The following is a 17,698-nucleotide window of genomic DNA, read 5'->3' as shown; positions in this document are numbered from 1 at the left end:
TTTAATCTTAAATAACTTTTAAATGCAAGTAGCGAAAGAGGAGTGGGCTGGAGCGTTGAAGTTGCAGGTACTGCGGATTTATTCATGGATTGTTGGTCAAAAGAGACGCGTGCATTCGCTATTGAGGCGTACATAACAAACAATTTTTCGCTTACTGCAGCCAGGCGTAAGTTCTGTAATCGTTATAATCACTGAATGAGTTAAGCGCCTTCGAATGCTGTAAGAGATTTCTTTCCAAGAAAAGTGTTCTCTCAGTTTGGTGACATCTCCTGACCAGCACGATTGCCTGATCTAATTCCATGTGACTTTTTTTTGCGGAGCCATCTAGAGAGCATTGTTTATTAAAACCAACCTGCCACCACGGCGGAACTGAAAGAAAATATCTGTATGCGAGAAGTAAACTACAGTACCACAAAAATACACATTTAAAAAATCTTTGGGTGTAATGTATGTTTTCTTACTGTCCTTAACCTTTAATTTGGTGTGGAGTTACAATGAAAAATAAATCAATTATCTTTTTTATTAAAGAAATTAGGAGATAATGCTATTTACCGTGTATCAGAGGAGGAAAATTTTGATTTTGGCATAGTAATAACTCAATCTCATTATATTTGGAGTTAATGTAGTTTACCTCTAGCATGCAGATATACGGACCGAGGTTGCGAGGATTTCGAGCAATCTCAGCCAACGCATTTTTGAAAATATGCGTGATAGATGGAAGTGCTTGCAATTTAAATTACAGCATTTAAGAAATTTCATCTTAAAAAAATAATATCCGCATTAGTGTGCTTAAAATAAAGTTGAGAATTATTTAAATAACTTGCCATTTTATTTTGCTTTAACTTTTATCTGCCACTGGACATCTTGTATAAGTGAAAAAAAAATTATGCAATGTATCAAAACATTTCACAAATAAAATTTTAAAAAGTTTTCTTTGAAAGTAGATTATTTTGGTTACATCGAGTAGGCTTACAATATACTACAGAATGTGTGCATCTAAAAAATTTAAAAAAACTCATGCATTCATTTTGGAATTGAAATATGAATGAATTTTTATTCCTTTTTAGAGCAAAATTTTGACTCTTTCGTACAGTATAGTGAAAAATGTCTAGATTTTATGCAAAGACTGCACATAGAATCAATGCGTCAACTTAATGTTACATATGGACATGGTATAGTTTTACAAATGATTTTCTATTTTAAGTTTAGATCCCCTTTACATCAAAAGAATATAAATTGAAATTTCACAACATTTATCAAATGTCAAAAATAAATTACTTCGAGTTTAATTTGAATAATAAAATTAATTTGTACATAAGAACAACAATCTAAATGAGCTTTATATTTATTTAAAAACATAATTGGTAAATTTTGGTGTAAAGGGGATACTTAAAGTGAAATAATATTTTACATAATAACTCAATTTTAATTTAAACTAAGGGGTTTGTATCTTATTAGTTAAAAATACTCATGTTACTCAGTAAATATATCCTACATATCTTTAAAAAATTATAGAAATTTTTATGACTACAAAAACATTGAATTTATCATCTTAAACATTAAAAATATTAGGCACAAACGAAAGGCACCAAATTTCATAATCGCATTTTTATCAATAGAATAAAAATATGCATCACATAAAATAGATGCCGTGTCAAATATTTAATATAAAAAGAACATTAAATCATACTGTCCTAACAATATGATCCGTATCTTTTTCAGCACCACATTTAGAATCACTTTTGTCTCTGGAAAATATAATCAATTCTTAAAAATAGTAAATCTCATAATTGAATGCCCCGAACCAACATCAAAGGAGTTCCCTCGAGGTCCCAACTAGTTGTTGTTCCTGGTGTTCCAGGGCACAACCGCTTGTGGGCAGAACAGAATGGGCACGTAATTTCCAATGAGTATTTCACTACTTCACTATAAACTTTCACCACGTTAACACATTATCTTGCTTGTTTGTAATTGGATTTATGAGTGATTCCACATCGTCCAAAATGTCACTAGTAAATTCTTCCCCCAACTGAAACCAAAAACAAAGAAAGCAAATAAAATCAATATTGAGTAAAGTTACATGTCGTTATAGTGGGATTATAGCACTTTATATTGATAAAATATTTTTCCGCCTCCTAAATACTATAAATGATGTAAACATCCAATAATACCTGATAAACACATAAGAAATCTTTATATTTGCAAAAAACTGGCATTGTGATTAGTTTTGACTAGTAACAGAATTTTATTTTTATTATGGTCAGTGAAAAATGTTATATAAAAAAAACTTTAATATTGACATTCAAAGTATGGGTAAAATAAATAGACAATTTTGAACAAATATTAACAGTTTTAAAGCAAAGGTTGGTACAACATGTTACAAGCCCATAACAAATTACACGTCAATTGGCGGATAATTACCTTTTATTATGGATATATTATATAGTGCCATTTTCAAAGTGATTATATAAATATATAAATTTAATTTTGAATTTGTAATTTAAGTAAAACAATTAACTTTGTTGTAACATGCTACAGATTTATTAGAATGATTTAGAGAACAAGTCAGTTTTATTTTTTTTTCCGAAACATCACTTCACTCTCATAGTTTTGCACTTCTGCTGGGAGAGCATTCCATACCATAGGGTTTGGGATCGCAAATGCGCGTTCACCAAATTTAGTGCGCTGGTTGCATAGAGGTATAATAACTTTTCCTCTCGCCGTAAATGGAACTGATCTAAGCGTAAGACGTCTGTCAACTAGTTAATCTGGAATGCATAGTTAGCAGAGTTGTGCAGTGACTTTTACATATATGTCGACAGTTTGTATTCCACCCTCTTTCTATTTTAAGTTGAAAACACTTTTTTAACTAAATGAATTTAATTTAAGTAGGCCGAATGAGAAAGTATACGGACCATGTGTAAATATAGTAAATTTTCCTGGATTGACAAACTTTCGGCATATATTATTAGTAATATTTTTAACCCATTCAATGCCGCTAACCCAGATCGGGGTTTTCGGCTAAACATGTTCAAATATCGGCAGTCAACAGTTTAAACAAAGCAATTATTAAAAAAAATCTCAATTTAAAGGATTGGCTCCTGGTTCAAAATATTTTGAATGACAATTTATTGAAATGATAATGTATTAATAAATTAGTAAGGATTTTAAAAAATCATTTAAAAATAAATGGCGTATTAGAAGCCCTGAAAGTCAATAGCATTTTTTCAATACGTTAACATATTATTTGTTAGTAAATTCGTGATTAGTAAATAAACTACTCTGATGATGCATGTAAAGATTGTTGATAAATGAGACATTGATTAATTAATTAGCATTCTCTCTTATTTAATTATACAATCCATACATTTTTATCATTTGGATGATGACATTTATGTCAATGACAATTTTAGACAATAGACTGAAACAGCTAACTTGATGGTTTCTGTAAATATGTAAACGTGAGCTTGGAATAAAAAGGTATGCCAGAACCTTAGAGAAATTCTGTTGGTTAATGGTTTGACATCATTTATACATTGTAGAATTTACAGCCACAGAAGTTTTTTTTCTGGTTACATTCGTATCGACTTATTTCGGATATGTGTGGCTTATTATTTATTTTAGTACTGAAACAGTATGTATAATATGAAAAAAGCTAAACCAAGAACAGTCTCGTAAATTTGTGTTTAAACTTACTTCGTTATACTCAAAGAAATCTTACTTGTAAGGACGGCACCAAGTCATCTGTCGAGTCTATATTATCACTGAGAGAAATATCATTGGCATCCATGGTGGTACCTCCACTCTCACTGGCGCAGTCCATAGTAGTGTCCTCGATGTTAGCCAAGAAGTCTTCGGGAGTGTGCGGCATGGAGTAGGAGTGCGTGGGGCCCATGCCCAGCCCGCTGTCTGCCGACTCCTGGCGAGAGTGCTCCGACAATCCCGGCATGAAGGGATCATCCAGCACAGGGTTGTGTCGCCCCACTAGTTCTTGCTGTAATGCCAACGTTCTGGTGGTTATAAACTTATACACTGATACCGCATATTCAAAATGATATAGGACACCGTGTTGGCTTTGGATGTATCTAACTATTTCTGAGCGTATTGCATTTATATACCATGCCTGATAAGGTCGATGAGACACTTCGAGCATGTTTAAATGTCTCGGAAGATTTTTTTTAATGAGGGGGTTTAGCGGTTTACGGCAGTTGTTGCCCAAATTACAAAACAATATTTGTTGTAACAGTAAAACTTTATGGGTGTGTTAATGCGCCATTTTAAAAAAGGAAGACAGGTCGATATTTTTTTGTATTTCGCTGTGCCGTTTTGACTCCCTCGGGTGAGAAATCCAGCTTCGTCTACGCACATTCAATCATATTCAAAATATTGTTAATTAAACTAACTGGTATAAAAATAAATTAATAAACTGAAAAGTATTTTCAGGCGTTGCCTAGTAGGTGAAATAATAAAGGTCTCAGCTCTTTTACTTCATAAAAGTTAACAGATGGAAAAGTTGAGGAAATGTGGATGATCAAACACAGGCAGAATGGTGACTGTTACAGTGTGTAAAGTGGCCACTTAAACCAGCCAATGAAGGTCATAAGCCCTATAAACGGCTATACTTTATTATTTCGTTTGCAAAAATGTTCCCTCTCTGCTGTGATGAATTTCAACAGAAACTGGTTCTATGTTCAGAATTATTATCACAAATAAGTTACCTGCAGACGAATCTCAATCTGTCTTTGCTTGAGACGTTCCCTTTCCATTTGCAGGGTATGCAGCCGCAGCTTCTGACTGGCTTGCAGGGAGGAAGCTGTACCCGAGGACCAGCCCCCCCCTCCTCCTACGCCACCTCCCGCCGGCAGGACCACCCCTGCCGCTGGGGTGCGTTGCAAGTGTTGAGCTGCAATATATAAATAATCATTTAACATATGTTTTCACAAAAGAGTTTTGCACGGACGCAGAACTTGAAACATTATAAACACAGTATATCGACAGTTAAATGCAATATGTCGCAACCATCTTTTAACTAATTTTACAGGAGAGGGTAAAAATGTTTTCTCTCTTATCTTAATTAGTAAATGACCCTGATTGAATTATTTTTATTTTTTTATTTTATAATATTAAAAAAGTATCTACCATGACCGATAAGACATATTGTTTTTATGTGGGATTGGACATAATGGCAGTTTTTAAAAAGAACAGAGAATGCGGGAATAGCAGGTGCCACATTCAACAGTATGAAGGCTGTCTAGAACATTTACTCAGATAAAACCAAATGCCGCCTATATAACGCCTGCATGACACCTATTCTCTGCGGATGCGAATCGTGGCACCTCACTAGGGCCCAAAACAGCAAAATATTGAGTTTTTAAAAGTAGGTGTCTCAGAAGAATCTTGAGTGTCTGGTGGTTTGATTTTGTGAGGAATGGGATAATAAGGGAATGACAACTGTCATCAAGTGGAGACGATGCGGTTGGCTGGGCCATATACTGTGGATGGCTCCTGAGGGTCTTAACCACGCTTGCCTATTTTACAAGGCATCAGGTTATCGACGTCCTGGATGTCCGCCGCTGACTGTTTGTCAGCAGTTTATGTCAGAACCACGGGTCGCACTTGGGAGAATGCACAAAAGCTGGCAGCCGATAGATGAGCTTTGGGGAGACCGGATGCTCCAACTAGGGAGCGGACATGGACATATTGTGTACTAATTTTTGTACATAATATGCCCATGTCCTATCTTATGACGGATTGCTCGATAGATCACAGAATTTGTGGGCTACAACATTTTGCCTGTACACGAAAAATACATTTACAAGCATATTTTTTGTGGGTTGCGAAATATTGCACTATTACCGTCAATATAAAGGTTGCTTAGGTTAATGGACTGGGACCTTAATATTAAAAAAAAAAAAAACATATGCTTTGCGAATAAAGAAGTACAATAAAAGGCCCATACATAATAAACTCAATGAGTCACAGCCATAGGGAGGTTTCAGTAAAACCTTTTCAACTTTTACCCCTCCATTACTAGATATTAGTCATGAAATTTTCCATTGTGAATCACCACTGCAGTAATAACATAAAAGTTATGTATTTTTAAGCATTATACTCAATACTTGCATATAAAATTAATATTTGTGGACATATCTACTCAATATCGTCGGGTTTCTGGCACAAGTTGGTAACTAAATTTTACTATTATTGCACTTTTAGTTAAAAGCTCCTCCCAAATTAACATTCAATTCAATTAAAATAAAACCGCATGCATAGAATTAAGAATTCTTAATTTTAAGAATTCTTAATTCTATGACCGCATGTTGAATATTATAAAATATTATTTTTTATATTTATAAAATACGAAATATTTTTATTTAATTTTTAAACAAAGATTATTTGATGCCATTTATAAAGACATCTCATTAAAAAAAAAATTTAGTTACCGACGTGTGCCAGAAATCCGGCGATATAATACACAGATTATATAGTACAAGTATATAATATAGTGTCTGACAGTTATACATAGGGATGGCTGACTCCCAAATTGAATCTGCCAAATATCGATTATTTCCTAAATCGACTTTTCATGGGAAAAAAACATGTGATTTATGTACGCAGAATTACGTCGTCTATGGCGTATTCTAAATTCTAAATAATTTACTATCGATTTTAAAACAAATTAAGACAAAACAGCAAAAGTTAAGTCTTTACAAGAATTTTTTTTAACGTTATATTATCGTTTAATATGTAACAAAGAACCATCTTGGTAGCGAAAACCCGAGTGAAAAATATCCGATGCCTCGCCTCTTTTGTAACAAATTTAAAACATGTTCTTTTAAAATTTGTAGAAGCTAAATAAATGCCCGTAACACTTTATTTCATCACAATTTAAGAAAAAAAGCTAAAAACTTTGATATTGGGCCTAGTATTTTCACTATCAAGGCGACGACATATTTTTTCACATAAAATAATACGTAATTATAAATGCCATAAATATTGGTACCTACATAAAATTTCTTAAATAAAATATATTGTTTTGAGACCATTTACGTTTATTTTGGAGCTTTACTATCCTCGAAATACTAATAAAACACTGTAAATGCATTATTGGCTGTACAGAAAAAAAAAGTTTGTTTCAATATATGAGATATCGAAAAAAAATATCTGGTAAAACTAGTAAATGAATTTTTTGCATGGCAATTTTTGGAAATACATAATATAATAAATACTAAAATTAAAAAAATCTAAATAAAACAATCGTGAATCACAAAAAATTGTTAAGAGTGCTAAATGATTGATTTCATGAAACTAGATAAAAATATTTTAAAAATTACATTTAATTGAAAAGTATTTTTTTTATTTTCTGTATTACGTGTTTAATTTTCTCTAATTTAAGGCGATATTTATTTTGGTAAGATAATTTATTAAAATACGTGTAGGTACGACACAGTTCTGAGCACGATTCTTGTTGATACTCCATTGTAATAATTAATAATACGAAAATATATTTTGAGTGTCAGATATTAGAAACATAAATTCGCATCATTCCAACAAAAGCAATATTATTGACGATTCAACTATTAATTATTATATGTATACGGATAGTTAGGTTAATATCTTATGCATACAAATCTAGTAAAGCAAATCTCAAATTGCAATTTTTAAAATGCAATGAGAACTAAATGCTGAAACTTGCGTAATTATTTAGATAGATCTTGAGAGAAGTGTTAAGTAATTAATATAAACTATGATCTAAATCCTTGCCAAAAATTTACACTTAGTGTAAATTAAATCGACGCAGGCATTCTTACCTGGCGACGAATATACCCGAGATGATCAGTCTTTACTCTGAATCTAAATGCACCGAATTTTGTTAGCCTAATAGAGAGTAACGGCTCGTGGACAGCGCATTTTCCTACCATGCGATAGGTCTTGAGTTCGATTTCCAACATGGCCGACACAAAATATTGATTCAAAAAGGTGTTTTTACACTGCAATATTAATAGCCCCTAGGCTGCAACCTGAATCCTAAGACTGGGGTGCTATTCTAAATTTTCTCTACCCCCTAGAGAGTGGATAATTTGGGGATTTTTATTTTTTGCATGCGACTACACTTTGCTTCATATACGGCCACACCTATTATTAAACGCCAAATGATGTATAAAACTGTTAAAAAAACGGAAAAAAACTTGAAAAAAAAAGTGTTTTAGGTAATTTATTTATTTATTTATACACCAACGGTTCAAAGAACCTTTTACAAAAAAATATGTAGTACATAATATGAAATATAATAATAAAATATAAAATAAAAAAAAAGTAAAAAAGAAACATAACATCTCTAAATAACAACATGAGAAAATCTTATGTCTAAATATAAAAATAACAAAGTAATGTTGAGGTAATGCTTAAGGTCGCAATAATGTTCTGAATGGTGGTTTCACGTGTTCTTTTTCATTTGACTATAACCATCAGTGAAGTCACATATGAAGCAAAGTGTAGTCGCATGCAATAAATACAAATCCACAAATTACCACTCTCTAAGGGGTAGAGAAGATTCAGAATAGCAGGCCCGGTCATCTTAATGTAATAAAAATTATCAATATACGCTGCGGTTGGTCTACAAATGCAGTGCCCTATGAGTAAGAAAATGAAGAATATTTTAATGGACGTTTAAAGAGACTTGCGAATTAAAAAAACACTTTTATTTACAATATTTTGAGTTTGTCCTAAATACATGCTAAAGGCAAAATCTACCAGCCAACCAATGTACACTTACATTAATACAACCCATGGCGACAATACTTATTGACTTATCGAGTAGAAAATAAACAAACATTATCTAGCTGACTTATCAGGTTTTCGATAGAAACTCAAGATTCACAAGGCCAAATAAACCTATTTAACAATTTATTTATGAAGTAAAAAATGCAACAACTTTCCCATTAAAATAAAATTAACAATGTTTTGAGTATTCCCAAATGTCTTTAGATAGGATTTTTTATATATATATGGGAGTTGCTTTATTATTTACCTTGCTTATAATATACAAGGTTTATATTAAAAGGGGTGGATTTTTCCGCAATTAAATTTAACTAAACTGTTGGGATCAGGAGGGATATACTTATGTGGGCATCAGAAACTTCTCAGCATTTGCTCATGTGTCTTTAGATAGGCTGGATTTTCTCCCTCGGGAGTTATTTAAATTTAAATTTGTTGCAACAGAGAGGGAAAACATTTTTGAGAAAGGAATATGGAAGTCTAGGCATTTAAATTTAAAACCAGCCAATGACGGGTCATAAGCCCTGTAAATGCCTAGACTTCCATACTCTCTTCTCAAAAATGTTTTCCTTCTCTGTTGCAACCAATTTAAAATAAAATTAGTTGTTTTACTAATCTCTGATCTCGTAGGTAAATACATTCATGTTTATCATCAAAGCAGATTAAATACTTTCCTCAGCCTGATAAATAAAAAACTATTACATATACATACGAGGTAAGAGATTTGTTCGAGTTATCTTTTACAATTAACAGATTTGCAGTTTCGGACCGCCCATCTCTTCAGCTGACTGCCGACATTCTTTTTGGGTGTGCGCCTCTGAGAAACTTTACGAGGGACGAGCGGACGACACGAGATTTTCATCTCGGCAGTTTAGAATGAGAGGGCCGAGGAGTGGAACGGCAGAAGCCACCAGCACACGTTGGGCGTAACCGTATAGAAATAATTAACGGTAATTTGCCATGTCCGCGCAGTCGCAGGTGAACTTCAATTTGACACAAGCAGACGTGTAATAAGCGGGTGAATGAACCCAGCGGCCGCCATGTTGCGACTCCAGCGCCTCTAACAAATCTTCACTAACTACAGCGGACGGAAAACCGCCTCCATACTCCAAACTCCATACACTCCGACACTCCGACACTCCGACGCATCGCGCAGTCAACAGTCAGTCCGTATCCCGAGCCTTCATTTTAAGATAATGGTGAGCAATAGGAAGCGTGCGTGTGATCTTTCCGACCGTCAATGTTAACAATGGCGAATTGCAAGATAAAACTTGGCGATCGACAGATCGATCAATAAATAAAAACTTTCATAAACTATTATTTGATTTGTTTAATCCTAAAAACAATGTCGGCCTCGTGGTGTAGTGGTCAGCGCGTTTGCCTACCATGCGAGAGGCAAGAGGTCTCGGGTTCGATTCCCGGCATGGTTGACATAAAATATTTATTCAAAAATGTGATTTTACGCTAGAATGTTTCATAGTTCCTGGACTGCCGCCTGAAGCGTTAGACTGATTGTCTTAGATTTATGGAGAAAAAAAAAACAAAATTTACCGCGGTTAGTGTACCAATGTAGTACCCTATGCACCATTAGGTGTGGAAAGGGAATGATAACGATGATGAATCCCAATTTTAATTTGAGAAAACTATTATATTTGTATAATAACGATGTCAAATTAAAAAAAAAAAAAAAAAAAAGGAATAACCCGCTAAGCTTCTATTTTAGAGGCTTGTCAGCAGGTGGGAAAGAGGGGATATAGAAGGAGGTAGTCAAAAATTCACCACAACACCCAGACCAATTAAGAAGAAAATCTTACATTCATTTCTTACATTTGATTAGCTAGTCATTTATATTTAAGTAGTTTTAGTTTTTTTTGTTATTGTTATATTAGTATAGAACTATTTATGCTCTAAAAGATAAAAAATCTCCACCTCAGAACAGGCTGAGCCATGTTAGATGGAGACTATCATAAACAGAGAATACTCCGTTTTTATTTTCTATTCATTAGTTTTATATGGATTCCCTGTTATTAAATATGTATTCTAATTTTTATGCAATAAATTTAAAAAATAAATGAATAAATATACTAGTAATACCAGATGATAGATATTAGGCCTTACTCGTAAACTTGCCTTACACATGGTAGAATACGGATGAAAATACCATCCTTATTACAGTGGTAGAATAAGGATGGTATTCCCGTCCTTATTTTACCACTATGCCTAGGCGTAACTTTATACCATGTTTATAAGTAAGGCCCATTAGATGTCAACATACATTATGTCCGTTTTTTTTACCAAATTAAAAAATGAGCACCAAAAGTAAAACCAATTGGTGAACGTCATTCGAAAGGAAATTTTCTGCTCTACAAGATTTTGTGCATGCTTCTACGTTACATATATTACTTTATTTTATTGAAAGCCTTCAAAATGCAATGTGAAATATACGAAAGTGAGCATTTCGACACCTTCTGTTCGCGTTCAATCGAGAGAATAAAGCTGCCAAAGCTGCTCGCGATATTTGCGCAGCGTACGGTGAAGACTAATTTGTTGTAATTTTTTTTTGTTGTGTCCTTTTGAAAAAAACGGACACAACGTATGTTGACTCCCAATATTATATAAAGCCGAGTTCTGGATTATGATATATAAAAAAATATTACTTCGATTTCTTATGTTACAGGAGATTTACTGATTCAACAATAATAAAGAAAATACATAAATTTATGAGAAGATAATAATGTAAATAATAAAGTTGTCATAATAAATTATTTACCAAGAGGTAAAATGTAAAAAAGTTTATAATGCCTTATTGAACCATCGCTAGAATATACGTACATATTATAAAAATATATTTTAATTTATCGTAAAATAAGGCGGCCTCGTCGTGTAATGGTCAGCGCGTTTGCCTACCATGCAAGAGATCTCGGGCTCGATTCGCGACATGGTGATTTGAAATATTGATTTAAAAGGGTGTTTTCACACTAGAATATTTCATAGTCCCTGGACTGGTACCTGAAGCGTAAGACTGATCATCTTACTTTCATGTGACAAAAAAATGATAAAGATACGCTGCGATTGGTGTAACAATAAAAGTTTTAAAAAAAACTTCAATACATAAAATAAATGCACTTTATCCTGAAGTTTTCATTTGTTTACTTAAGTTTATGAAAGACCAAAATAAAATAAAACCATCGCAAATAACAATTCAATTGGATCTCCTAAAATGTTAAAAGATATTTATTAAGGTAAAAACTAAGAAGCAATCTAAGCCGGTATACCTACAAATATTTTTTTATAAAATCATTGTGTTTTTTTAAGCATTAAGGTTTTGTATACAAATTGACAAACATAATTCAGAACAAATTAATAAAGTACCTTAAATACAAAACCGGTATTTCTTATGTATCTACTCTCACTGCCTCCACCTTCCATGGAATCATTTCTCTACAATACCGCAGAGTGAGTGCGGACCAACTACTGCTTTACAAAATTATGACAGGAATGGTTGACTGTACAGAGCTGCTTGGTTTAATATCAATACATGTGCCAGCCAGGATTTGTAGACGGTACCACCTGTTTCATGTACCAATGAGTAAAACATCGTATGTTAAAAATGCTTTTTTTCGTAGGACTTTTTCAATGTACAATACAAAATTTAAAAATATAGATTACAAAAACATCACTCTGTCAGATTTAAAATTTACACTAAAAATGTATTATGTAACTTAGTAGACATTATAATAATAAATATGTACATCTCCCCTCCCCTCCTTATCCTCTCTTCAAGCATTTTTGTCCTTATCCCGTCCAATTTACAGTAACTTAATGTTCTTAAAATTAATATTTAAAAAATCTTTGATTATTGAGTACATGAAAATAACATTTTGATATGTATAAATTGTATGTATTTATTTGATATGTAATATATTTTCTTTACTAACTTTGTATACTATGTGGAAATCTGTTATTAGTTCTGAGTTTATACACTATATCTGTTTGTTTACTAAAAATATGTATGTAGAACTGTTGATTTCCCTAATAAAATAAAATAAAATAAAATAAAATAAAATAAAATAAAATAAAATAAAATAAAATAAAATAAAATAAAATAAAATAAAATAAAATAAAATAAAATAAAATAAAATAAAATAAAATAAAATAAAATAAAATAAAATAAAATAAAATAAAATAAAATAAAATAAAATAAAATAAAATATGTTTTGGACGATCGGACCATAAGACGCACTCCAATTTTTGGTTGAATTTTCGTTATAAAAAAGCGCGTCTTATGTTCCGAAAAACATGGTATATTTATACTTGTATAAGACGTATGTAGATGGAACGACATAGCAAAAAGATATCGGTTTTCGATAGTATTGAAAAACCGGAATATCGGACCAAATACGAAAACATCGAAAACACCGATACCTATTGACTTCTTTACAAACGGGATTTCGATATTAGATGTGATTCTTTTAATCTTGTCTAGTTTTAAAGTTATAAACTTCAAACGTGATTCCGCTCATCCAACCAATTAGAAATCAGAATCCTGATTTCGTTCAACCAAAATCCGTCACCATGAGCGTCAGTAGCGACAGTAGCTGCCTAGTCGTTTTAGCTAGTTAACACTACATGCCATGCCCGCCAACAGCACGCTGAATATTTATTTAAAAGACTTGCATAAAAGATCCAAATTTTTGGATTGTTTATGCACTAATTTTTGTTCTGTTGAATTTGTTAAAATTCATAGCATAGTTTGTAAAATAAATGAACGTGTTTGTTAGGTTGAAGATGTTACTGTCGCGTTTAAAATACATGTACCTACCTAAGCTTAAATCTATGTTGAAGACCTCAAAAATAAACGGCGAATGTAAGTAATGATTGTTGATTTACTTGGAAACACTCGTATTTCCAGGATTTCCTTCTTTTCCGACGATTTTAACTTGAAAACCGAAAACGGTGAACCAAAAAAGATACTGATATTTACGTAGGTATTTCTTAAATATTTAGCAAAAATATCGAGAAAATATTAAAATATCGGGTTTCCGATATTTTAAATTTTAACATAGAAAAAATAACGGTATTAGAAAATGGTCCGATAGTCTACGCTCTAATGAGGAACTTCAGCCCTACGGGAAATTGGATACAATTTTTTTTTTCTTTCGCGGGGTAAAAATTAGAGCATTAAATTGCACGGCAAAGTTTCTTGAAAATGTACATAAAAAATAATAAAAAATATTTTGATAAAAACGCACTAATTTAAATGACGTCACTGGTTCATGTGAATCAACCTATGATGTGAGAGCTATGGAAGATTTCCGGTCTGCTTGTCGCTTTTGGACCAATGGGAAGAACTGAATGAGAATAAGCGGAAATGAACCTCTGACGTTACACGCGGAGTTATTTCAGAAATACAAAATATTGAAAAATCGTAGCGCCGATAATACGATATATAATTTTTTTTTAAATAAATTTTTACTTAGTTTAACAGTCTATTAACAAATACTTTTTTTTTTTTAAAACCACTGAACTTCCTCATTATGTATAAAGCCCTCAAGAGTAATAATTCTCTAGAGACGCCTCGGTTTTAGTTTGGTTTTTAGTTTAACAACAAACTTGTGATGGACGGTTTCGGTTTGCGTTTGCAATTCTCAACCCAAGTACCTACGGCTGGCTACACCAATACATCGCTGTAATCTGTAGCTAACTTCGTGGTCAATAATCAGAGAATGTTTTTTCTCTGCATGGGCGACTCTATTAGGTTATTACTCTAAGATAAAGCCCATATGCCCATGTGTCTATGTCTGTAATTGATTTCTACGATCAATGATAAAATACTAAACATAAATAAAGCGACATAAAGAAATTGGATGAAATTAATAGCGCACACTAATCTACGAACAAAGGACAGGGATAAGGAAAAGGTGATCGACAGCACAGATGGTTGGTTCCTCGGGGAGGGTGAGATGAGACGATGGCATCCACATAGAGATAAAACTCACTAATGAGGAAAGAAAGAAAGTGCACTCACGTATCCTAGGATCAAACCACGAGGTGGTGCGCGCGGCGTGGTTGATGAAGTAGATCTCCCCTTCCGGGGTGGCGGCTTGCTCCCAACCCTCGGGCAGTGGCCCGTGAGGGTCCCCCGCGCCCCCGGCGCCCCCCGCGCCACTATTCTTGCTCGCTGCGGATATACCAAGATAATTCTAAGTCAAACTAAACACTAACCAAAAAGTACAGAAAATATAAGCAAAGATCAAGGAACTGATACAAATATCAAAAGATACACTACATTCAGCTTCAGATTACATCGATCGAACTCGAATAGACGCAAACGTGGAATGTAAACTATTATCATTTGCAAGATTAGCAGTTCAGTTTTCTGGAAAAAATAGGACAATCTGAGAGTAAGATTTCGGATAACCTAACAACAAATTCTGAGTAAAGGCTTTGTTCCATGACGTGTGACATCAAAGGAAGGTGTGAAAACAGTTTAGAGGTGGCAGAGGACAATGAGTCCCATCGGAATACGTACACTAACATTCAAAATACCGGTATAGAAGATCCATTCTACTATATATAAATATGAGTTATGTTGTACTGAACAAAGTCTTTATTAATTTTGCTGAATAAAGAAACTTATCGGCTAAAGAAAAAGAAATGAAAACGTAGGCGTAGACATGATTACGTAACAAGTGTACGTAATATATCATTACAAATATGTATGAAGATTTAAAAAAAACGATGTTACCGAGTCTAGACTTCTTTATGAGGAAGTGGAAATAATATTAGACTTTCTGAATGAAAGTATGATTTGTACTTTAAGAAAGTGGTATTTCCCACCTGTTGTGTTGGGCTGCGGAGCCTGCGCAGCTTGCGGAGTCGGAGCTGTCTGAGCTGCCAGGAGTTCAGCCTGTCGTGTCTTCCGAGGATCGTCCCACGTGGTGGTGCAAGTCATATGGCTGAAACAAAACAAAGAGGCGCGTTAGATTACATTATATTGGTTATAATGGATCATAAGGTAAAATGACAATATCCGACATAAGCCCTCCAAATAATTTGCCAAATTCACAGCGAAAGGTGCAACGAAAGCAGAAGAGTGAAATCAATTAAAATCACAGTTTATGATATTTTAATTATGAAGTAACTTGTTTATTGACATAAAAAAGCGTAGTTTTTTAGTACGAATGAAACCGATTGGAGGACCCGCCGTCATTATTTTTTAATTTTATTTATTCTTACAAATAAATACGTATTACGAAAAAAAATCAAATAACGTATCCCTAACTCTATGAGGCCAAGAGCCCTGTGTTGAGTTGGGATACAACATAATGGAAAATGGAAGCATGTACATTATTAAATAATAACAAAAATTAAAAATAAAAATTATTACATAAACATATTATATTCCAATAAACATATGGACAACACGCTCAAAAGTATATAAATCTATGCAATATCTCGCAGCCTGCAATGGTCTCTTCTCTTAAGCTAGGGTTTCCTAGGACAGCGGTGCCCGTATTTTAACGGCCGTAGTGAACGGTGATGCAGTGAACAGCCATCGTAAAGGCGATTAGAGAGTGGTTTCCTAGGAAAACGGTGTTAAATGGTGTTGATAATACCGTTTTCCTAGAAAACCACACTCTAGTCACCTTTACGACGGCTGTCCACTGCATCACCGTTCACTACGGCCGTTAAAATACGGGCACCGCTGTCCTAGGAAACCCTAGCTTTAGACAAAATCAAAACTTGTACGCTCTTTCTGAAAATGGCTTTCGTTTTGGAGAACTTAAAATGTTCATCAGGGACATTGAACACTCTTGGGGCCACAAAAGAGAAATTCCTCTGAGCAAAAGTCGTACGTGTTTTTGGTATTAAATCATTCTAATTACAGGAAAACATCGTACGAGCATTCTGCTGGGATCTACTCTTGTAACCGCATGACCAGAAATGTGTCAAACACCCTAAAACGGTTATTGGGTATGCGGAGGAAGTGGTCTCACTGTTCTTATAGCTCCAGTATCTACTATATGTGTCGTGTCTCAACTTCCATGGCGTAAAATCATAATTGTAATTGATATTTTTTTAAAGATTTGTTCAACATTGTGAAACCTCGAAAAATAAATCTTATTTCAATAAATTCGCACTTCAACTATTGTTTTCCATACCCCCGATTATCATGTTGGGCTAGGTGAGGCATATATGCGACATATCACGTTATACGTGATACCGATATTTGAGGGTTTATCATCATGGTGACCAAATCCCCACTCGAGGAATCGTTCGCTTTTATGAAGTGTCAACAAGGTGGAAGTAGTCCCATCCGATCGAGCTGAATGAGAGAAGATATCGGTGCGGTGAATGGTGGCAGAAGGCGGCCGGGGGTCGCGGGCGGGGCGCCCTGGACGAGAGCCAAGCGCCTCTTATTTCGGTTACGGCGCCGCCGCCGCCCAGCGCAGCGGAGAAGCGGGCGGACATTATTTAGGTAGCGTGATGAATTGTTCTTGTCTTTGGAGACACTGGAATACTTCTCCGATTCGTTAAAACCGAGGGATACATATTAATATCTTCTTGCGATTTATGCATTCATCGTAAATGCATCATCAACAAACGATGCTCTTGCGAGTACAATCATTCAATTCCCATTTAATCCCAAATAAATTTATTCAAAATTGTAAATTCAATATGGGATTGCCCAGAACTGTTATCTCTCATCAACTTCAGGGTGCCTGGAAGAATTACTAGACAGGTGCCACTGTTTTGTAGCAACAATTCACGGACAGTGTATACTTGTAATGCCGTATTGAACAGACTTCATGAACTCGGCAATAGTTATTCCCACGTATCGGATATATGTATTTAGTGTAGGGTATTGTTCCTATAGAACAAACCTTTTGAACTTTTTCAAAGATGGTGAATGGTA

General features: G+C 34.0%; 1 protein-coding gene across 2 annotated transcripts; it reads right to left on the bottom strand.

Moving 5' to 3' along the window:
• Window positions 1-826: 826 nt before the first annotated feature.
• Window positions 827-15,759, bottom strand: LOC148277305 (transcriptional coactivator YAP1-like). Of its 2 annotated transcripts, none has more exons than XM_088233053.1 (5): window positions 15,619-15,759; window positions 14,807-14,959; window positions 4,719-4,903; window positions 3,722-3,994; window positions 827-2,029 (listed from the first exon to the last, which is right to left on the bottom strand). In XM_088233053.1, exons 1-5 carry the CDS (start codon window positions 15,731-15,733, stop codon window positions 1,937-1,939), a joined length of 819 nt encoding a protein of 272 aa, XP_088089179.1. In that variant the 5' UTR covers window positions 15,734-15,759; the 3' UTR covers window positions 827-1,936. The 2 variants fall into 2 exon arrangements, with proteins under 2 accessions (XP_088089179.1, XP_088089180.1); XM_088233054.1 differs by having other exon boundaries at window positions 3,799-3,994.
• Between the last annotated feature and the right edge of the window lie 1,939 nt (window positions 15,760-17,698).

The sequence above is a fragment of the Micrasema longulum genome, unplaced genomic scaffold, assembly GCF_059751315.1.
Source record: "Micrasema longulum isolate JH-2025_06_02 unplaced genomic scaffold, ASM5975131v1 h1tg001052l, whole genome shotgun sequence".
NCBI classification, from domain to species: Eukaryota; Metazoa; Arthropoda; class Insecta; order Trichoptera; family Brachycentridae; genus Micrasema; species Micrasema longulum.
The sequence above is the reverse complement of the archived record's forward strand: the minus strand, read 5'-3'. Positions and strand labels throughout refer to the sequence as shown.